At 40.5% G+C, this 23,108-nt stretch overlaps 1 protein-coding gene across 5 annotated transcripts in view; it reads left to right on the top strand.

The window, feature by feature from the left end:
• LOC106561897 (APC regulator of WNT signaling pathway) overlaps positions 1-23,108 on the top strand; it is a 57,323-nt gene that overhangs the window by 2,280 nt on the left and 31,935 nt on the right. The window contains exons 1-2 of one of the 5 annotated variants that reach the window (XM_014126237.3): positions 14,013-14,213; positions 18,528-18,680. The exons of 1 other annotated variant lie outside the window; for it this stretch is intronic. In XM_014126237.3, coding sequence (XP_013981712.3) covers positions 18,546-18,680 — 135 coding nt within the window. In that variant the 5' untranslated portion in view covers positions 14,013-14,213; positions 18,528-18,545. Of the gene's footprint in view, positions 1-14,012; positions 14,214-14,952; positions 15,178-18,527; positions 18,681-23,108 lie in introns of those variants that run through there. 3 more of the 5 variants (XM_014126228.3, XM_014126219.3, XM_014126256.3) reach the window with 3 other exon arrangements.

Here is a 23,108-nt window from a genome sequence, read left to right as displayed (position 1 = left end):
AAATGTCCAACTTCTCCCATGGCCTGCCTACTCACCAGACATTTCACCCTTTGAGCATGTTTGAGATGCTCTGGATGAATCGTTTACGACGGCGTGTTCCAGTTCCAGACAATATCCACCAACTTCGCACAGCCATTGAGGAGTGGGACAACATTCCACAGGCCACAATCAACAGCGTGAACAACTATATGTGAAGGAAATGTGTCGTGGTGCATGAGGCAAATTGTGGTCACACCAGATACTGACTGGTTTTCTGCTCCACGCCCTACTTTTTTTAACGTATGTTGTGAAATCCATAGATTAGGGCCTTTATATAAATTCACTTATTTCCTAATATAAACTGCATCTTTAAAGTTGTTGCATGTTGAGTTTATATTTTTGTTCGGTGTCGGTAGGAGCTACCGACTGTCATGTCATTTTTGGTGAGTTTGGACATTTTGCAAGCGGATATGAACGAGAGGCATTGTGCAAATGAAGTTTTGACAAGCTTGTCTGAAGGAAGAGCATTACTGGCTCTCCAGCAGCATGTCTACACGCCGTGTCTGTGTGGAGTCTGAAGTCGCTAGGGCAACGGGCCTGCCTGCTTTCCTTAGAGAAGATGGGGGAGGATCATATGAGCAGAGAGGCGAAAACCCCCCCAAAAAACACAAGGAAATCAAGTCAGTGGCAGCTGTACAAATAACTCATCCAAAGGGCTTTGACTTCACAAACATGTTAGAAATTTAACACAATATGATGCCCCGTCACCTTATTCATTCAGCCACTTACTTACTTAGATAGCTGTGTTAACGCAGAGTTCTGGGGTGGGGGGAAAAGAACACATAAATAGCTTGCTGTGTTTTGTAAATGCAGATATAAAATGCTTTTTGTTGTAATCTGCTTCGCATCAAACTCATTTTGTGCTTCGGTTGCGCTTCTAAACTCGATGAGAAATCACAAATGGGCATTCTATCAGCAGACAGCGCGCTGACTGTTGTGTAGCTACTTTTCGCTTGTACTTTTCTCATTCTAACCAGCCTATTTTTCTCCAGTAAAATGCAAGAAACTTTAAGCAAAACATTTGCAAATGTAGCTGGCTACATTCTTTCTATGATAGGCCTAAACATTAGAAATATGATGGCCAGGCATCACTTGAAAAAAATACCTTTTTCATTGTAAGTTCATTTACTCTGGCTGCTAGCCAAATAGCGTTGACCTTCTGTTATCTGATATAACCGAAGCAATTTTCGGCCAAATGTGATACTCAAATGTATTTTCTGTGAAGGATAACTCTAGTTGCATGTCCCTGGTCACGCTATTGAAGCAAAAAAAACACTGACTTTCAATATAAACCGAGACCCCAGTCAATACACAGCTGGACCCACTTTCTCTCGTTGTGCTATTTACAAACACGCGAATGGCTCAACCGTTCAGGGGAACTACTTAAGCTTCATAATGTAACATAATGTGACAGTTGAAATGAAGAATGCAATCTGCTTTATCTTTTAACACATTGCACAAGTTGACTGCAAGTATTTACTTAAATAGCTACAAAAGTTCAGAAATACTGTAGTTTCAATGGTATTGGAAAAACCATCCTGTGGCTACTTCTAAATCCTTGGTATACTGCCCAAACCTAATTTGGATAGATTTACTGTAACAGAAAATAAACTGTTTAATTCAGATGCACACCAGCCAGTCAGTTTGGCGAGCAGTGTTTTTGTAGTGCACATGTGATGGATTTTTCTAAACAAATGGCCACTGGATTGATGCAAATAATCATTATTCTGCAAGGTAGTCATAAGCTACTTTGTCGTTACCTTTTTAATTTCCTTTCCGTCTACTTGAAAACAGTTAGCGATGTTAATGATAGCCTAATGGCTGCACAAAATGGTAGACATACAGGCTCACAGGGCTCGACGTTCAGGTAAATTTACCAGTGGCACACTGGGCCAGTGTCAACTGAAAGCTACTGGCCTGAATGGAGGTGAGAAAAACAAAAATACTGGCCTGGATCAAGCTCTGACAGGAAAGCGAATGATGCGTGCATAATTTCAATAACAGGAGGTTTTCTTTCATTTGCAGGATGAACAAGTAGCCTATACAGGGCTAATACAGACATTGTCAAGTCAAATTCAAGGACTTTCAAATAGTTTTTCAAGCACTTAATTGTAATTTAAGGACCGACATTTTATATTGTATTTTTGTAATAGCCTATAGAGAAGAGAACTCCCCAAATGTATGCAAAAAAATCTGCATCAAAACTTTAAGAATAATGCTCTTGTTAATAGGCCTACCCAATGGCATTCACATTTTTACATTCTAAAATGTCAATGTGTGCGTTGCTTGACTAAATAGACAGCATACTCCAGACACAAACACGCTAATGAAGTCCTGTCTGTGGTAGCAAGTCAGTCTCGCCATTTTAAGATTATTGTAACATTAAAGCGAGAAAGTGACCAAAAGCCGGGTGTCCTTTGTTATGTAACGCTTTGTATTGAAAACCAAGTTGAAGACATTTCAATATTGTTTTGCTCATAATATATCCACACATGGGTTTTACCGCAACAAAATTTCAAATGAGGGAAAACACACGAAAGCGCCTACATCTCTCAAACAGATCAGAAATGAAATTGCAGAATAATTATATTAGAGCAGTAGAACTTATAAATCGGCTACCATGACTTCAATGACTTTTCTAGGACCATGATAACTGAATTGCGCATTCCAAATATTCAACCAAAACTTGGAACTTTTTAGATGCCTGGTTTGCATACATATTCTTGCCTTAGCATTTACTGGTAGATATCGTAATTTGGAACATCTTTCCTACTCCTACTGGTGATTTGGTCGGGCTTCGACCCCTGGTATCATATAAATCCACAAATCAAAACATTTGTGGAATTGCAGGAAATTAGCTTTAAAACAGCAAAACGAATCTGTGCCCCATGCAAAATGTGTAGAATAATTTAACTTTAAAACTGCAACATTTTTCTCTGCCAACAAGAGGGGTTTGAACCATTTGGGGTTGCGAGGTGGGGGTTTGTTACTAAGCCATTAAATGACTATATCCATCCGGACCTTTGCCACCTAGGATATTTTTGTGACCGTACCTTCTGAAATAGTACTTGAGTTCCCCTGATCTATAGGCTTTGTGCGCGTGTGATAATCAACATAAAGAACAGCTTTGCTAATCCACTTTTTATAGATTATAATGCCTGGATTAAAAATATGATTATTACAAACCAAAAAATCCCGCTGCCAAATGTGAGTCAAATGGTCGCAAATGCGACCGTTTTGGGCACAGTATCGAACCCTTGGGTTGCCAACTTTTAGTTAATCACTTCCATAGACCTCACACTGAAATCAATAGAAAAGGGGTTAATGTTTGGTGTAGGTTAGTTTAAACTATTCAAAGGCCACACAGAAACTTGGAATAATCAATACACGGTTGGTGAACTTTTTGAAGGCTTTTTGAATGGGGGATGTTGATTTTGGGAGGCATCTGAAATAGACCGCCTCGAATTATCTGTGCCATTTGAGAAAGAAAATGATTGCTGCATTCTAAGTCCTGTGAACCCCCCAGTGTGTGCATAATAAAATCAACAGAACAAAACCAAGATATTGATCTTGTCGTCGTGTTGGCTATAAACCAAAATTCGATGTGGTTGAAAACCGTCAACTTGTGCATTTTTTGGTTTTATTTAACCTTTATTTAACTAGGCAATTTAGTCAAACAAATTCTTATTTACAATGATGGTTTACAAAGGAACAGTGGGTTAACTGCCTTGTTCAGGGGCAGAACGACAGATTTTTACCTTGTCGCTCGGGGATTCAATCCAGCAACCTTTCGGTTACTGGCCCAACGCTCCAACCACTAGGCTACCTGCTGCCCCAATTTGTGTAACACATGTTAAATAGATATGGCAAAAATAATTCATCTTAATTTAAGATGATAGTATGATGAAGCAAACTCACAATTTTTCAATAATCACATTTTTCATTCGTTTAACCATTTAGAGATGTAATTTTTTTTTTCCTAAGCACAATTTAACCAGGTTCTCTAGACTAGCGCATCCATAGGATCTATGCAGCAGACTGAACATTTGACATCCCTACCAGTAGCACGCTTCCGATTCGCCATTCTAGTGCATAGGCAACTAGGCGTCATACACCACTTTGTAATGAGCCGGAGGCAGTCTGCATTTTAAAAACATATGCTTAATTGTTTGAAACCTGAACGTTTTATTGCATATTGAGGCACGTCTTAACTTGCTTCAAAGTAGCCTAGCCAAAATCTAACCAAACCTGCAGGCAATTATTTTATAAAGACTTCCATATGCCATTTAAACCAGAAGCCTTTTTCTCTCATGTTCTGTTGGTTTTCAAATCAACTTTCTTTCATTGTCTAGTAGCCAAAGGCACAATTCTAGTCATATTAGCAACCAATGCTTGTTGCATATTTAGATCTCCCCTCTTTATACATTTCTGACTGATATTTTACTCTCACATGAAACGGCACACAATGGTGTTTTCCCGCTAATTGCATTATGGATCCAAAATTTGTGCGCAATGCCAGGGGTTGTTTTTTTTTCACGTAAAAATTTGTATTAAAAGGCATAAATCTTACTGTGTTTTGTAAATGCAGATCTAAAAGGCTTATTGCAATTTCTACTCCACATCAAGACTCATTTTGGGCTTTAGTTGCACTTCTCCACTCAGATGAGAATTCAGCTGACTGTGTAGCTAATTTTCTCTGGTAAAATACAAGATTAAGTTCAAGCAAAACATTAGATTTGGAAATGTAGCTGGCTACATTCTTTTGATGATAAACATTAGAATTGGCCATGCATAGTTTTTGCAAAAAATACTTTGCTTTTTTATTGTAAGTTCATTTACTTGTGTGGCTGCTAGCCAAATAGCGTTGCACTTCCGATGAAAAGGAAGCTATTTTCTGCCGAATAAATATATATACAGTTGAAGTTGGAAGTTTACATGCACCTTAGCCAAATACATTTAAACTCAGTTTTTCACAATTCCTGACATTTAATCCTAGTAAAACAATCCCTGTCTTAGGTCAGTTAGGATCACCACTTTATTTTAAGAATGTGAAATGTCAGAATAATAGTAGAGAGAATGATTTTCAGCTTTTATTTCTTTCATCACATTCCCAGTGGGTCAGACGTTTACACACACTCAATTAGTATTTGGTAGCATTGCCTTTAAATTGTTTAACTCAAACGTTTTGGGTATCCTTCCACAAGCTTCCCACAATAAGTTGGGTGAATTTTGGCCCATTCCTCCTGACAGAGCTGGTGTAACTGAGTCAGGTTTGTAGGCCTCCTTGCTCACACACGATTTTCAGTTCTGCCCACAAATGTTCTATAGGGTTGAGGTCAGGGCTTTGTGATGGCCACTCCAATACCTTGACTTTGTTGTCCTTAAGCCATTTTGCCACAACTTTGGAAGTATGCTTTGGGTCATTGTCCATTTGGAAGACCCATTTGAGACCAAGCTTTAACATCCTGACTGATGTCTTGAGATGTTGCTTCAATATATCCACATAATTTTCCTGCCTCGTGATGCCATCTATTTTGTAAAGTGCACCAGTCCCTCCTGCAGCAAAGCACCCCAACAACATAACAATGCCACCCCCGTGCTTCATGGTTGGGATGGTGTTCTTCGGCTTGCAAGCCTCCCCGTTTTCCTCCCAAACATAACGATGGTGATTTATAGCCAAACAGTTCTATTTTTTTCTTCATCAGACCACAGGAAATTTCTCTTTCTCTTTTTTATGGCAGTGTTGGAGCAGTGGCTTCTTCCTTGCTGAGCGGCCTTTCAGGTTATGTCGATATAGGACTCGTTTTACTGCGGATATAGATGCTTTTGTACCGGTTTCCTCCAGCATCTTGTCAAGGTCCTTTCCTCTTGTTCTGGGATTGATTTGCACTTTTCGCACCAAAGTACCTTCATCTCTAGGAGACAGAGCGTGTCTCCTTTCTGAGCAGGAACGGCTGCGTGGTCCCGTGGTGTTTATACTTGCGTACTGTTGTTTGTACAGATGAACGTGGTACCTTCAGGCGTTTGGAAATTGCTCCCAAGGACGAACCAGACTTGTGGTGGTCTACAATTATTTTTCTGAGGTCTTGGCTGATTTCTTTTGATTTTCTCATGATGTCAAGCAAAAATGCACTGAGTTTGAAGGTAGGCCTTCAAATACATCCACAGGTACACCTCCAATTAACTCAAATTATGTCAATTAGCCTATCAGAAGCTTCTAAAGCCATGACAACATTTTCTGTAATTTTCCAAGCTGTTTAAAGGCACAGTCAACCTAATGTGTGTTAACTTCTGACACACTGGAATTGTGATACAGTGAAATAATCTGTCTAAACAATTGTTGGAAAAATTACTTGTCATGCACAAAGTAGATGTCCTAACTGACTTGCCAAAACTATAGTTTGTTAAACAAGAAATGTGTGAAGTGTTTGAAAAAACGAGTTTTAATGACTTCAACTGTGTATAGTTGCATGCCCCTGATCACAGTATTGTTGCTTGAGGTAAGTAAATATGGGCAGTTATTCTAACAAAGGTGGCGTGTGGGTTTCAATTTTGGGGAAGGTAATTTTCACCATAAATGCACCTTTATAATAAAGCATTTCATGTATGCTTGCATTTGCAGACTTATTTACGATGGTGGGCGGGAGGAGGGGGAGAGGGGGAGACAAATACAAGATGACTTCCATCTAACCCAGAGGAGGAAATATTTTTCCAAAAACAAATGTGGCACTTAACCAATGATAAAGATGGTGAATATGCACACTCAGTGGGGATATGGCCGATTTTTCTCTGCTGGTACTTTTCGCTAACTTAAAGACAAATTGTAGTCTTTTCATTGTCTTCTCTTTACAGCAATATCCATTTGTTTTTCGAACTGTTTTTCCAAGATTTGTATTTTTCAATATTGTGATATTCCTGGCAGGGACTCTATTAATTTCGCTGACAGTCGCAACTCAACAATCATCTATTTAGTATTTGCTGCAGCCCTTCCGACTCAGTTACGCAATTAAAAACAATCAACAGCAAACATATTTTTTTAATTAATTATCCTCTGTGGCCAAAGCATGCTTTCTGGTATAGTAGCCTATTTTGAATTATTTGTATTTCTTTATAGACAGGAGTAAGCTATCATTTTGGCAATTTACTTTAGGGAAAGCTTAGCTTCCCCTAGCCTTATTGACGCCCCGCATATGTATTCTAACATCTTCAAATTACTCATCGGAATTCGGTAAGAATGACTCACGCCGTTGCATGTTCTCTTAAGATGAATTACCATAAACTAAATGTGATTTCTGTCATTCTGAAAACAGTGGGTGTACGCCCTAATCCGGTTACACAACCAATGCATATGGGTCTGGTAAATTTCTTAAATGTCCGGTAAAGAAAATTGCTGCTGGTCAAATGTCCAGTGCCACATTTTAACAGAAACTGTGCTACAGTGGCGTAGTAGGAAAATTAATAGATTATGTAAACAAAGGAAGGAATGATGGAGGAAGATTTTAATACAGAAGTGGTTGTAAACATCTTGGGGTTAGTACATTGAGGGCATTGCACTTCTAGGGTCAATATATGTTAAGTGTTGTTTTTCTGCTCCGTTGCCTCGCTCGCTGTTCAACGTCAAGCACTTCTTGCGTTGTGTGTTTCCCAACAGAGTTCTTCGAAAACTCCTTGCTGGCCTTTCCACATATTTGTTCAATTCGACCACAGGCACACCTGATTCATATTGACTAGTTGAATCAGGTGTGTTGGTAGTGGAAAAGAACATATGTAGAATGTCTGGAGGGCCCAATGAGTTGCACTTCTCTGCGCCATCTGGTAACCTTGGTGGTCATCTCAACAGCCACACCTCCTCCTGTCTGGCTTATTTTGGTGAACACACACACAAGCTATTCGGGGGATAATGTTAATTGCATTAAGTTCTTTCCATTTTTATAGATGACTACTTTATATTATCATGACGTGGTTCTGGTGTATTACATTTACTCCTATTGAAACTCGCACCAGTGATGTGAAATGAAGGTGTTAGCATTGTTAAGCCATAGGCTTGTATCTTGACGAATAGACTAATTTATAGAAATTACTTATGCACTTTGGTACCCCACAATTGAGTTGGCTGGGTGGGAGGACTTTCAGGTTTTTGTCTCAGATATCTTTAGCTTGTTGTCTGGAATTGAACATTGTCAATGAAACATTTTTCCCACATCCATGGATGTGTGAACATTTTTAGTAAAGGCAACAACACCACCAGTGAGAGGGGGGCAGGGGACCAGGCCAGCCAACAAGGGTTCTCTGGCTGTCAACGTCTGGCTGTCAATGTCTGGCTTTCCCCGGCTCTTTCACAAATATTCTTCATTTGCATGAAAAAACCTGCATTCAGAAACACTTTTTCCTTTTCCCCTCTTTCTCTTTTCTCCTCTTTCTCTTTCTGGTGATACAGGGCATCTATTCAGATTGTGAGAGGGAGGTAGAAAGAACAGCGGAGTGAGCATTGAGGAGTAGCTATGATTTAACACTAACAAGAAGCTCATTCAGATGTTTTCATTTCTTGGCTGTTTTAATTGAGATTTAAGAAATCTCTTCTAGAATGGTACTGTGAATCTAAGATGGAGGAGACAGGGAAGAATCTCAGCTGACTTTCAGGAAGGAAGCATTTAATATACCACACTAAAATAGCTCATGTCCTTTGGTGTAGTAGACTACTAGTACTATTTTCTGCTTGGTTGTAATATGAGCTCCTGACAAAAGGACTCCTGAAACCAGTTCCTGCTGTGAAGGCTGGGATGTCCCGTGTTCTCTCTGTGCTCCTCCACTCACATGATGGGGATCTATTAAGTGGAGTATCGGGCTACTATTGTTATTTAAGTTAGATCTCATAGGGAAATGGATTTTGAATTCCAGGCTAGCGACTACCTTCCAAGCAGTCAGTCAAGACATTCACTCACCCTAAATCTTTGGGTATGGGACTATGTGAAGTATTTATTGAAAACGTATTGATCTACTCAGTTGACATTTTTTCACATTTAGAAAAAAGTGTTATGGTATAAATTCTGGTATTTTTAATAAAGGCCTACTGAACCTTGTTCAGCTAGTGTGACGATTCCGCCAGCACTGTCGGTTGAGGGATGAGCGTCGCATGGCAGTGACGCCACCTGTTGGAAGACAATGACTGAACCCATTTCAGTGCTTACAGAGGACTCCCTAGAGTAGAATTGACCCTTCAAATGAAAACGGTTTTATCTTTAATTGACTCTTCCCTAAGCCCCGCCCCCTTGGTTACTGTTGCAACCTCAGACAACATTTTCCTGGGGAGCCCCCTTCCCCATTCTAACTAGTGAAGACCCCCACAACAATGATCTCAAACTGTTTTTAATACACAATAAAATTAAACAGACTACCCCTTGCTAATCAGGTGACTCTCAGGTATGTTGTGGTGGACTGTCAACAATTACTTAACAAGATAATTACATTTTTAGTGTGGCTAGCCACTGGATGGCTCTGAATGCACTGCCAGCGTGCAGTCAAAGCTACTAACAGTCTTGTTCACATTGGCATTTTGAAGTGACTCAAATCAACAACAAAAAATGCATATCCAATTAGAATCTGATCTTTTTCCTGCAGTCTGAACATCCAAAAAGCACATCGCATCTGATATTTCAAGCCACATTAAAAAAAAAAAAAAAAAGATACAAATCTGATTCCTGGCATTGTGACCGGTTTTAACCGTCAAATCTGATTTATTTGCCCTCAAGTTGTTTTTAGACTTATTTGCCATTGCTTGGTAGTTTCTCTGACAGTTTGACAAATGCAAGTGGTAGCAAACTAGCTTAAGTTACAAACAAATTAGTGAATGTGCTAGCAAGCTAAACAGCTACCTTTTCTAGCTAGTTGACTGCTGTGGCTAGCCAAAAAGGAGTTGTTTTTAAAGTAGAACTGTTTGGCCATAATGACCATTGTTATGTTTGGAGGTGCACTTCACAAAATATATGGCATCATGTGAAAGGAAAATTGTGGCTATATTGAAGCAACATCTCGACATCATTCAGGAAGTTAAAGCTTGGTCGCAAATGGGTCTTCCAAATGGACAATGGCCCCAAGCATACTTCCAAAGTTGTGGCAAAATGGCTTAACCTGTTAGGGCTAGGGGGCAGCATTTGCACGGCTGGATAAAAAAAATGTACCCGACTTAATCTGGTTACTAATCCTACCCAGTAACTAGAATATGCATATACTTATTATATATGGATAGAAAACACTCTAAAGTTTCTAAAACTGTTTGAATGGTGTCTGTGAGTATAACATAACTCATTTGGCAGGCAAAACCCTGAGACATTTTCTGACAGGAAGTGGATACCTGATGTGTTGTATTGACTTTAAACCTATCCCATTGAAAAACACAGGGGCTTAGGAATATTTTGGCACTTCCTATTGCTTCCACTAGATGTCACCAGCCTTTACAAAGTGTTTTGAGTCTTCTGGAGGGAGATCTGACCGAACAAGAGCCATGGAACGATGATGTCCCATTAGACACCTGGCGCGCGAGTTCATGTTGGGTACCCTCGTTCCAATACGTTATAAAAGAGTATGCATTCGTCCACCTTGAATATTATTCATGTTCTGGTTAAAAAAGGCCCTAATGATTTATGCTATACAACGTTTGACATGTTTGAACGAACGGAAATATATTTTTTCCCCTCGTTCATGACGAGAAGTCCGGCTGGCTTAGATCATGTGCTAACAAGACGGAGATTTTTGGACATAAATGATGAGCTTTTTTGAACAAAACTACATTCGTTATGGACCTGTGATACCTGGAAGTGACATCTGATGAAGAGAATCAAAGGTAATGGATTATTTACATAGTATTTTCGATTTTAGATCTCCCCAACATGACGTCTAGTCTGTATCGCAACGCGTATTTTTCTGGGCGCAGTGCTCAGATTATTGCAAAGTGTGATTTCCCAGTAAGGTTATTTTTAAATCTGGCAAGTTGATTGCGTTCAAGAGATGTAAATCTATAATTCTTTAAATGACAATATAATATTTTACCAATGTTTTCTAATTTTAATTATTTAATTTGTGACGCTGACTTGACTGCCGGTTATTGGAGGGAAACGATTTCCTCAACATCAATGCCATAGTAAAACGCTGTTTTTGGATATAAATATGAACTTGATAGAACTAAAAATGCATGCATTGTCTAACATAATGTCCTAGGAGTGTCATCTGATGGAGATTGTAAAAGGTTAGTGCATCATTTTAGCTGGTTTTATGGTTTTGGTGACCCTGTCTTTGACTTGACAAAACATTACACACAACTCTTGTAAATGTACTGTCCTAACATACTCTAAATTTATGCTTTCGCCGTAAAACCTTTTTGAAATCGTAAAATGTGGTTAGATTAAGGAGATGTTTATCTTTCAAAGGGTGTAAAATAGTTGTATGTTTGAAAAATTTGAATTTTGACATTTATTTGGATTCAAATTTGCCGCTCTTGAAATGCACCTGCTGTTGATGGAGTGCACCACGGGTGGCACGCTAGCGTCCCACCTAGCCCATAGAGGTTAAGGACAACAAAGTCAAGGTATTGGAGTGGCCATCACAAAGCCCTGACCTCAGTTCCATTAGAAAATTAGTGGGCAGAACTGAAAAAGCGTCCTCGAGCAAGGAGGCCTACAAACCTGACTCAGTTACACCAGCTCTGTCAGGAGGAATGGGCTAAAATTCCCCCAACTTATTGTGGAAGCTTGTGGAAGGCTACCTGACACGTTTGACCCAAGTTCAACAATTTAAAGACAATGCTACCCAATACTAATTGAGTGTATGTAAACTTCTGACCCACTGGGAATGTGATGAAAGAAATAAAAGCTGAAAGAAATAATTATCTCTACTATTATTCTGACATTTCACATTCTTAAAATACAGTGGTGATCCTAACTGAAATACAATACTTGACATCATGGGAAAATCAAAAGAAATCAGCCAAGACCTCTAAATAATTGTAATCCTCCATAAGTCTGGTTCATCCTTGGAGCAATTTCCAAACGACTGAAGGTACCACGTTCATCTGTACAAACAATAGTATAAACACCATGGAACCACACAGCTGTCATATCGCTCAGGAAGGAGACACGTTCTGTAAATCAATCCCAGAACAACAGCAAAGGACCTTGTGAAGATGCTGGAGGAAACCGGTACAAAAGAATCTAGATCCGCAGTAAAACGAGTCCTATATCGACATAACCTGAAAGGCCACTCAGCAAGGAAGAAGCCACTGCTCCAAAACAGCCATAAAAAAGCCAGACTACGGTTTGCAACTGCACATGGGGACAAAGATCATACTTTTTGGAGAAATGTCCTCTGGTCTGATGAAAAAATAATAAAATAGACCTGTTTGGCCATAATGACCATCGTTATGTTTGGAGGAAAAAGGGAAGGCTTGCAAGCCGATGAACACCATCCCAACCGTGAAGCACGGGGGTGGCAGCATCATGTTGTGGGGGTGCTTTGCTGCAGGAGGGACTGGTGCACTTCACAAAATAGATGGCATCATGAGGAGGACAATTATGTGGATATTTTGAAGCAACATCTCAAGACATCAGTCAGGAAGTTAAAGCTTGGTCGCAAATGGGTCTTCCAAATGGACAATGACCCCAAGCATACTTCCAAAGTTGTGGCAAAATGGCTTAAGGACAACAAAGTCAAGGTATTGGAGTGGATCACAAAGCCCTGACCTCAATCCTATAGAACATTTGTGGGCAGACCTGAAAAAGCGTGTGCGAGTAAGGCCTACAAACCTGACTCAGTTGCACCACCTCTGTAAAGAGGATTGGGCCAAAATTCACCCAACAAGAAATAAAAGCTGAAATAAATCATTCTCTCAAATATTATTCTGACATTTCACATTCTTAAAATAAAGTGGTGATCCTAAGACAGGGAATTGTTACTGGGATTAAATGTCAGGAATTGTGAAACTGAGTTTAAATGTATTTGGCTAAGGTGTATGTAAACTTCCGACTTGAACTGTGTATATAAATAAATAAACTTGGCTACCTAACACACATTTGGAGAAAACTAGTTATATTAGCGAAGTAGCATTGGCATTGATTTCAATTGTGGCCAGTTGAGCTAGCTAACCCAGCTAGCAAACAATGGAGCCAAAGTATAATTTCAGATTAGAAAAATACTCCATCAGGCTTTCCATTTCAGGAATTAGTTGCAAGTACCCCTGGTGTACTGATCAATTATTTAGCCATGTAAACCATTTTTTGATATGTTTCAGATTTTGCCACTTGCCTAATTAGCTTCCTTGCATTTGGAACGGGAGCGTGTCTGAGGCTGGTCAGACCCGAGCCTGCTTAGTAACAGTTGCGATCCAACGGGGAGTTGCGATTGGTTGGGTTTAGCAAAGTGTCAATGATGAGTTATTTTCATTTTATTTTGGGTCTTTGGCTATTCAATGTTTCTCCCTTTTTTTGATTTAACTTTTTTTTTTTGGGTGGGAGGGGACATTAGGCAACAACAAAAAATCTGAACACTAGGCTAATTTGTTTAAATAGGATTGTTTTCATGTTCATTATATCCTTTCTGTCTGTCTTTCTCTAAGTTAACAGGATAATGTATAAACTAATAGTCCATCTCCTATTAGCTTAGAGGGTTAACCCAATTGTGTAGGTTGTTAAATCATTGTTTGATTTTGGTCCTGTGTGTGTTTGCCCCATATTTGTGTTTGTCATTATTGATTCTCTGGGGGTCGGTTTTGTGCTGCTGTCATTGTGCATTGGTTCCCCCTGCTCCCCTCCTAACCTCCGCCCCGGTCGGTGGTGTGACCTTCAGGGCTCTCTGACCTGCCATTCCAACCCCCCTCATCACACCCCATCACCCCGCTCCCTCCCTGGTCTGCTGTCCTGTGCCTGGGGCTCCCACCAGCACCCCTCACAAAAAGAGCCCTAATTGCCAGAAGAAGCAGCTGTGCCACAGAGCTGGAAGCCAGCCAGCCAGCATCGGTCACTGCAGAACCAACCACGGAAACATCAAAACAAGGCTGGCCCTGGTCTCGCTGCCAGGTGATTGGCTGTACCGGGTGATCATGTGACCGGGTGCTGGCTGGATGAGCTTTCAACGTCTGACACAGTTGAGGGAGATGGGATGGAGAATGTCACTGCTACCGAAATGGGGTAAGGTTTTCCTTTCTGTGTTTTTTTTTTAAAAGACTCCCCTCTTCCTTTCCATGACGGACAAAAAATGGAGAGAAACTTTTTTTTATTCTGTCTGTTAATGGGGATTAGGGGCAGGCAGGGAGCTGCTAGTGTGAATAGTGAGGCATAGCCACTAAGCCTTTTGTTTTGATGGTTGGTTGGTGAGAACGAGAGAGGCAGAGAGCGAGGCAGGGAGAGGGAGGAAGAGGACGGAGGGTGTGGGGGATGTGCATTCATTGCATGTATCCTCTCTACTCTCACATTATCATCGCTGCAAGGCCTGTGTGTAAAAAAAAAATAATAATTAAAAAAAGGCCTGCATTGTGCTTGAGGAGAAAAGGAAAACAAGTGAAGATTTGGAAAAATGAGGTGAAGGAGAACCTGCTCATGGCCAAATGCCCAAAATATCAGTCCTGCTGGTGTGTGTGGTGTACTAAGATGGTGGAGGAGAAGAGTGGGCTGGTCCTTAGGATTCTGCTAGTTAGCCTAGCTACCGGTTATGCTCAAACAAAGCAGACATGTCATTGTGGCTGTGTAATGCTGTCTTTCTCTGGATGCTGTATGGTTGCTTTGGGGTTGGTTTGTCGGTGGTTGTCTGTGTTGACATCGTCATTGGTTAATCCCTGGTTGTATTGTGCTGTGTAGCGCTGGGTTAGTTGGGCCAAGTGTAGGCTAACGCCACTAAGTGGCTGCCTACTGTTTCTTTGTGGTGTCAAGGGAAGGGCATTTGACGCTCTGCAGCTGACTGCAGGGTTTTTCTGGTCTAGCTATCTGCTTAGGGGGTATCCACCATACAGTGTCACACACACAGAAAACCTTATCCATCCAGTGTAGTGCTACATTCCCTGCCAGTGTCAGGCGAGAGGGAAATGTGAGCGCCTGCCTGGTTGTTTTATCGTGTCAAGATGGAATTCTCATTTGGAGAGAGGAAGGCGTTTACACGGTAGGTAGGATGCAGAGAGAATTGGCTCTGAATTGGAAACCATTATTGATGGACCTACACAAGGTGGATCTTTTTCATTATTCATTTTAATGCACCTGCGTGTATCACCTGGTAAAATGTAGGATTTGCTCAATTTAAGCAGGGGATGCATTTTGAGAACATTGATGTAATATTCATGAGGTAGTAAGAGGCAGTCCTCTTCTTCCTCAGCCCCCTCTGTTGTTCTTTCATTTGCTCTTTCCCCCTTTGCTTCTCCTTGCTCGCACCCCCTTTAAACCCTTTGTATGCAAAATTTGACAGGTTATATGGTAGTGCTATTAGCGGTTTGCTTTGTTCAATGTTGCTTTGTTTTCTCTAGTGATATTACTGACTGGTTTTTAGTGGGCTGAATTCTGTGGGGGCATAGCTAAGTATGCAGAGGGAGTGGACATGGTAAGATTCTAGATTTTTATGTTATTTTCTTTTTACCTACAAGCTTTTTGTGTATTGTGCAGATGGGCATTAGTCTACATTGTATTGGTCGGTTGGAATATTCGTAAAATAAAATAAAAAATAGCAGTGTGTTTTCATCCGTGGACTAGCCTACTTAATGTACACTAGTGTTTCACCTAGAAGGGAATCAATGTAGCCTACTAGCCTAATTAAAATCTCAGTACATTAGCCTAGTATCTGCAGGAAATAAATTACTAAATCTTGAGAGGCTATAACAGTGTGTACATTATGGGGCTGTACGGAGAAGTAGGCGAATATGGAAATAGTGCGATGATGCAGATGGGCCTAATTGATCATTCGATTTAGAAACAGATTTTGGATGTAATTGCTAATGCAATTATGGAACTGGAAAAGGAAAGGCAATAACTAGATTTCAGTTGCATGCATTCAGTTGTGCAACTGACTAGCTATCTTCCCCATTGAGGCTTGTGTAATTTGTATTACAATTTGTAGAACTATCTGTTAGGAAGGTAGGCAGGCTATCAACACAAACAGCTGTATTCACTATAATATAATCGTTTTAATGTTAATACGACACTGGGGCACAGTGAAACGATCATCGCAGCATTGCAACCTCATGATCCCAGCCCCCTTCAGAGTCAGCACTATACTGGCTGTTAAATTATGGTGATGATAAGCGCTCTTTTTTTTTTTTATGGCAGAGGCTGGAATTGAATCTCCAAAATGGCCGCCAGTTGAACTACCTCAGTCTGCATCTGCAAACAGGGGCATGTATTGTCTCACCTGCAATTCTCCCCTGTATTGTAAATGCATGAAGTGGCAGTGTATCAATAAAATAAAATGTCCCTCCCCTGATCCAATTTTGGTGATGGTGGTGTTTTAGAAATGTGTTTTGGGTACCCCTGCGCATCAGCCAGTGCATTGACAGAATTCACTGGGTTGTTCTGGAATGTTGAATGTTATGCTTAAGTGGTTCTGGAATGCTCCTGAGTGTTCTTCTCTGCCCATCCTGTGTATAGGCTCCATCCTAGTGAGGGCAATATTGACATTTATAGACTCACTGCCCAATCAACCCAGTCTAATTGACTCGCAGAATTCAGTTGGATCAGCATTGGAATTGCTTGTCTTGTCTAGAACTTTGTCAAACAAATCATTTTAGCCTTGGGAACCAGAACAATGTTGCAACCAAGGCCATGGTTCAGAATTACTAATGGGGCACTGAAGTTGATTTGATTAGTCATTGTCCACTAGTGGGTAATATAGTCCACTGTGTAGGCTAGTCAGTTAGATCTATGCTGTATGCTTGCAGCTGAAGCCTTCTGCCACGCACAACTGGCAAAGGAAGAGATCCCAAAGGCTTACATGTAGGCCTGCATGCCAAGGCCATTGCTGATATCTAACATGTCTCTGATAATTTAGTAACAATAGTGACACATTTTTCCACCGCAGTGATCTAGTTACTTCTCGCCCGCTTGCTGCTTCCCTCCACCCTCTCTATAATGGATGATCTAAAAATACAAACTTTTCCTCAGTGAGATGAGCGAGTGCCCCTCTGTCATGTTGAGTTGTCTTCACATGGCAGTATGGGGCTGTGGTTGTCTTCACATGGCAGTATGGGGCTGCATGCGAGTAATGGTGTTCCCTTAGCTGCCAACCCCATCTTCTGTCTTCTAGACTCATCTTCTCAGCTGATTTCCGCAAGAGCGAGGTTAACACATTAATAAGCCTGCCTTTAAACGTGGCCTAGTTGGAATGCACTGCGTGGTATGTGGTCTTTAGTCTCATACATCAAGTGTATAGCCTACATATTGGCCCTAAATTGCACGGAGATTTTGACGTCAGTGGATATGGCCTATGTTGTATGGAATATCAATATCATGTTGTAGAATGTGCTTAATCTGCTTATCGTTATGATATACGTTTTCTATTTAATTAGGTAGTACCGCTTATGGCCGTGTCCATTGAGATTGGAGTGGATGTCATGTCCGTGGTATTTGGCAATTAACCACTTGACAGGTGGGATGGCACCGTTCTGCTCTGTCTACTGCTGCCCTTCTCATCAGTGTCTGCCTGTGCATTGGGCTTCCTTTGCAGTGAAGATTATCAGTTGAAATAATTTGACCATCCATTTTATCATCTTTTGCTGTATGCTCTTTATTCTTGTGTCTACGCGGTATTGTTTCAGAATACATTTAGCTAAAAGGTAGCCTAATAACAAACCTACTACTGTACAATTATGGTGAGAGCCAGAATTGTCATAATTAGGCCATCACTTTCATCAAGTTTCATTTGTTCAAAATCCTAGAAGGGGGGATGCAGTAAAGAAAAATCTGCCCGGGCGTAAATTATTCACAAGTCTAGTGTTTTCCAATCTGTGTGGATGTTAGAATTGCTGTTATCCCAAAGCCGTATCAGGCATTTACAATTCTGATTGTCTAGATCTGACCCTACTTTCTCAGAAACGTTTAATTAAATCTTGCGTGATGCCTTTTATTTTAATACGATCCACTGCTCTCTTACTCTGAGCTACGTGCTTGGGCCCTCGAGCGACTGGCCCTGTCAAGGCTAGCCTAAGTCCTGCCTGTGTAGCAGAAAATAGCTTTAAATGATCATCTAGGCTAACCATTGCTGAACATGTATTTACCATGGCGCTATCAATGTAATGGTGATGGATTATTAAATCCTTGATAAATGCACTATTTTCTTTTATGAGATGGATATTAATTGACATTACTTGTCATGTTCATTCCATCACCTCTGACTGTAATGTAATTTTACACATCAAGAAAATGTAGGCCTATGGATTAATGGCAATTAGGCAACGTCTGTTTTATGGGCAATTTGATAGGCGGAGCTGAAAAAACCTTAATGGTCGTGATGTGTCCTCGTCCTCTTAGGTCAAGAGGTAGTCCAAGATGGCTGCAGCATCTTATGATCAGCTGCTGAAGCAAGTGGAGATACTGAAGATGGAGAACTCCAACCTTCGACAAGAGCTTGAGGACAACTCAAACCACTTGACCAAACTGGAGACCGAAGCCTCCAATATGAAGGTAAAAGGCAGAAAACCGATTTTCGATTATTTACTAAGAACCCATGTTTGTTCGTTATGGCACACTGTAGCAAAACATTTTGCAATGTAAAAAGGCAAACGGGCTTTATTGGATAAGTACAGATGATAGGCTCTCCCCATTCCACTCCTTTTTCTAAGCTTTTCCTTCCGTTTCATGCCTACTGAACACAACCCAGCCTTTCCTCTTATCTTGGACCCTATAAAATTAAATGTTAACTACAAAGTAGTCGTTTTTTTTGCATCAATCCCTTGGCCATTTTTTATTTTTTGCAAACTCTGCAATCACATGAGTGCAGCAGCAACACTGGCCTCTTCCTGATGCTCAATTGCGTTAAAGGCTAACTTCACCTAAAAATGGACATAAAAACAACAACAAAATCCCAGAACTCAAAAATGCTTTTTCTGCACTAACCACTGATCTGTCTTTCACGTCTATGACAAGCCCTTTTGTTTACAAATTTAGCCACAACCATGCATAATGCACATTCCCTAATAATAACTAACTTCTTATAGCAGGCATTATAGAAAATTAACACAGGTCTCATAAACAATCTCAAGCACAAGCCCACGTGCTAGTGAGTAGCCAGCTGATCATTATATTTCAAGTCTAGCCAGCTTGGATCTATTTGCTTGCAAGCAAGGTAGAACAGTTTAATTGTAATGAACACAACCTTCTGTCCATCTCCAGCTGTTTGATCAGCAAGCTAGCCTGTCCACTTTGTTCAGATGTTGAAATCAAGTGGCCTACCTTATTTCTCAGAATGAAAACGAGTTGCCAATTCCTTTATATAAGTTTTTTTTAATGCTCATTGCACTTTTTTATAAAACGGACTAGACAGCTAGTATAAGTCTGTGGCTAAAATGCTGCTAGTGGTAATACAATGCCGCGCGCAACAAACTGAGCATTCATTTTCCAGAATCAATGTTCATTGATGCTCCCGTTTTAGTAGGTTCTGCTCTTTGTGCAATTTGACGAATTGAAACATAAAAAGGATATTGCTTGGAAAAGGTTAACCTCTCCTCTATTACAGTAAAATGCGTTTCGGTGTCCATATGATGGATTATGTTGGACCAAACTGCAAATACCAAGTTGAAATTGCTTGTTGTTAGAGAGGAACAAGTGATCTTTCATCTGTGTTATTGTGAGTGGCAGGGGCTTGGTGTCTGTATGAGGGGGAAGGAGACGAGGCCAAAAAGACATGAGAACAAGCGGACATAAAAGCTCAAAACAAATAAAATAAAAACTTTTGGAATATTGTTCAAAAACATACATTCTAATTAATTTAATGTAATGCCCAGCCCTATTTACTAGCTGTCAGATCCTTGTTTTCTCCGTCCTTGTTTTAATCAATTCCTCTGAAAGCTCATTGGAGGTCCAAGGGATTTCTTTTGATCCTCTCCTCAAATGCACTTTGAGGTGTTTTGATGAAAAATGTGGTTACTGACACTTTCAGACACAACCTAAGTCTGTTCATGAGAGGAGCTGCCATCCTGAGCTAGGCTGCTGAATGTCTCTCTCACACATACACAGACAGAGTGGTTGGATGTGCCAGCCTGCTTGGTTGCGTAACTGGATGATGTGACCTGGCAGGCTGAGGATACAAGAGGTGATTTAACTCCCAGGGCTTTTCTCTTCTCACAGGAAGATTTTGGTTCTCAACAGTCTCTGCCAATGTCTTCTACCCCACAATGTACCCCTGGGTAGTCAGTGGTGCCATCTCACATTAGGGAGCGCTACTCTCTTACGTGTAGCAGTGAATGTAGTCGGGAAACATGCTCCAATATACTCATCTCCTGATAATCCATTTGTAAGAAAGGGGGACAGAAAACAAGAGAAGGAAAGTGGATGTGATGGTGTAGTTGCCCAAATTGTACCAAGGCCATTTTTGTTTCTCAGGTAAAACTCAAAGCTTACTGACCCTGTTTCTCCACACAAGAATATTGAGCCTATTATATGGCAGCTGCATGATAAGAATGGGGGATATACTCCCCGTGGTCGTGTGTGTGTGGCCTGAAATGCTTTTCTTAATGTACTATATGAAGATGCAATACTGTTCTGTGTATAGACCTACTAGTTTACAGACATTGTCTGGGCATTATGGAAATGTTGTCTAATGTAACAGTAACCCAATATGACCGCCCATTCACTACTGCCATATTTTCTTGGATGCAAATAGCCGGCAGTAGAAGATTACTCCATGCATTATTCATCCTAGCCAATTTACACACCAGTAGGCTATATAAAGAATCTAGCCACCCAGTCCCTTTAGCAGGGAGGAGAGGGAGCTTATCTGGACCTTTATCTTCCAACTTCCCCCACTCATTTTCTTTGATTGCATCCCAAATGGCACCCTATATGGTGCACTACTATGGGTCCTGGTCAAATGTAGTGCACTACAGTGCCTTCTATTTTCAGATTTCCACATTTTGTTGTTACAGCCTGAATTTAAAATTGATCAAGTTGAGATTTTGTGTCACTGGCCTGCACACAATACCCCATAATGTCAAAGTGGAATGATCTGTGTTTTTAGAAATTTTTACAATTGAATAAAACATTTAAAGCTGAAATGTCTTGAGTCTAAGTATTCAACCCCCTTTGTTATGGCAAGACTAAATAAGTTCAGGAGTAAAAATGTGCTTAAGTCCCGTAGTAAGTTGCATGGACTTTGAATATCCCTTTGAGCATCCTGAAGTTGATCCACCATCCAAAGTGTAATTAATACACCCAGTCACTACAAAGATACAGGCGTCCTTCCTAACTCAGTTACCAGAGAGGAAGGAAACTGCTCAGGGATTTCACCGAGGCCCATGGTGACTTTAAAACAGAGTTGAATGGCTGTGATAGGAGAAAATTGAAGATGGATCAACAACATTGGAGTTACTCCACAATACTAACCTAATTGACAGAACGAAAAGGAAGCCTGTACAGAATAAACATTTTCCATAACACGCATCACGTTTGCAATAAAGTAAAAAATGTAAAATGTTTGAATACAAAGTGGTATGTTTGGGGCATATCTAACGCATTACTGAGTGCCGCTCATATTTTCAAGCATGGTGGTGGCTGAAACATGTTATTTTGGTATTTTATTAGGAACCCCATTAGCTGCTGCTTTTGCAACAGCTAACTCTTCCTGGGGTCCACATGAAACATGACATAATACAGAATATTTATAGACAACAGCTCAAGGACAGAACTACATAAAAAAAAGTAGCCTACATATTAATGCATCCAGAAACTATCTGGGTCAAATAGGGGTGAGGTTTTGCTTTATCTGTTTTTTTTTAAACCAGGTTTGCTGTTCACTTGAGCCATAGGAGATGGAACTGAGTTCCATGCAATAATGGCTCTATATAATACTCTACGCATTCTTGAATTTGTTCTTGATTTGGGGACTGTGAAAAGATCTCTGGTGGCATGTTATGGGTATGCTTGTCATCGGCAAGGACTAGGGAGTTTATTTCTTTAAAAACGGAATAGAGCTAAGCGCAGGAAAAATCTTGATTGTCTGCTTTCCAATATACTGGGAGACTAATTCACCTTTCAGCAGGACAATACCCTAAAACACCAAAATGTATGGCAAGAGTTGAAAATGGCTGTCTCAAAATGATCAACAACCAATTTGACAGTTTGAAGAATTTGTAAAAGCCAATGTTTACAAGACAGGTGTGCAAAGCTCTTAGACTTGCTCAGAAAGACTCACAGCCATAGGTGATTCTAACACTCCATGGATGGAAGGCCTATCAAGTTTGTGTTCATGGCCAACTTGTCCCTAGTGTCCTACGTGCCAAAGAAAGGGGTGTGAATACTTCTGTAAATTAGATTTCTGTAATTCTAAAAACATGCTTACATTTTGTCATTATGGGGCATTGTGTAGATCCATCCCCAAAAAGTATATTTAATTCATTTTCATTTCATGCTGTAATACAACAATGTGGAAGAAGTCAAGGGGTATGAATACTTTCTGAAGGCACTGTACATAGGGAATAGGGTGTCATTTGGGACGCAGCCTCAATGTGAATGAAAGAGAATTAAGCTGTGCAGCGATACCAACTAACCAGCCAGCCCCCATCTCTTTCTCACCCCAGAGGCAGGCAGCGCTCCCTGGGCTGGCTTCAGTATGCCAGTGCATCCCTGGAGAACGGATGTTGCTATACTATGCATACTAATGTGGAGATGGCTGGCTATGGGGGCTCCCTACTCCTTGCCCATGAAGTAGACTATCTTAAATAAGACATCTGTTTTATCCCCCCCAAAAAACAAATCAAAACCTTGCACTTGTTGACTTTGCTGACGAAGTCTCTGGTACTTACTGTGATTGTCTCACCTAGCTATTAAGATGAATGCACTAACTGTAAGTCGCTCTGGATAAGAGCGTCTGCTAAATGACTCAAATGTAATTAAGGA

Source organism: Salmo salar, chromosome 01 (genome assembly GCF_965601325.2).
Source record: "Salmo salar chromosome 01, fSalSal1, whole genome shotgun sequence".
Classification (NCBI taxonomy): domain Eukaryota; kingdom Metazoa; phylum Chordata; class Actinopteri; order Salmoniformes; family Salmonidae; genus Salmo; species Salmo salar.
Note: the sequence above shows the minus strand (reverse complement) of the source record. Positions and strands in the feature narration are given on the sequence as shown.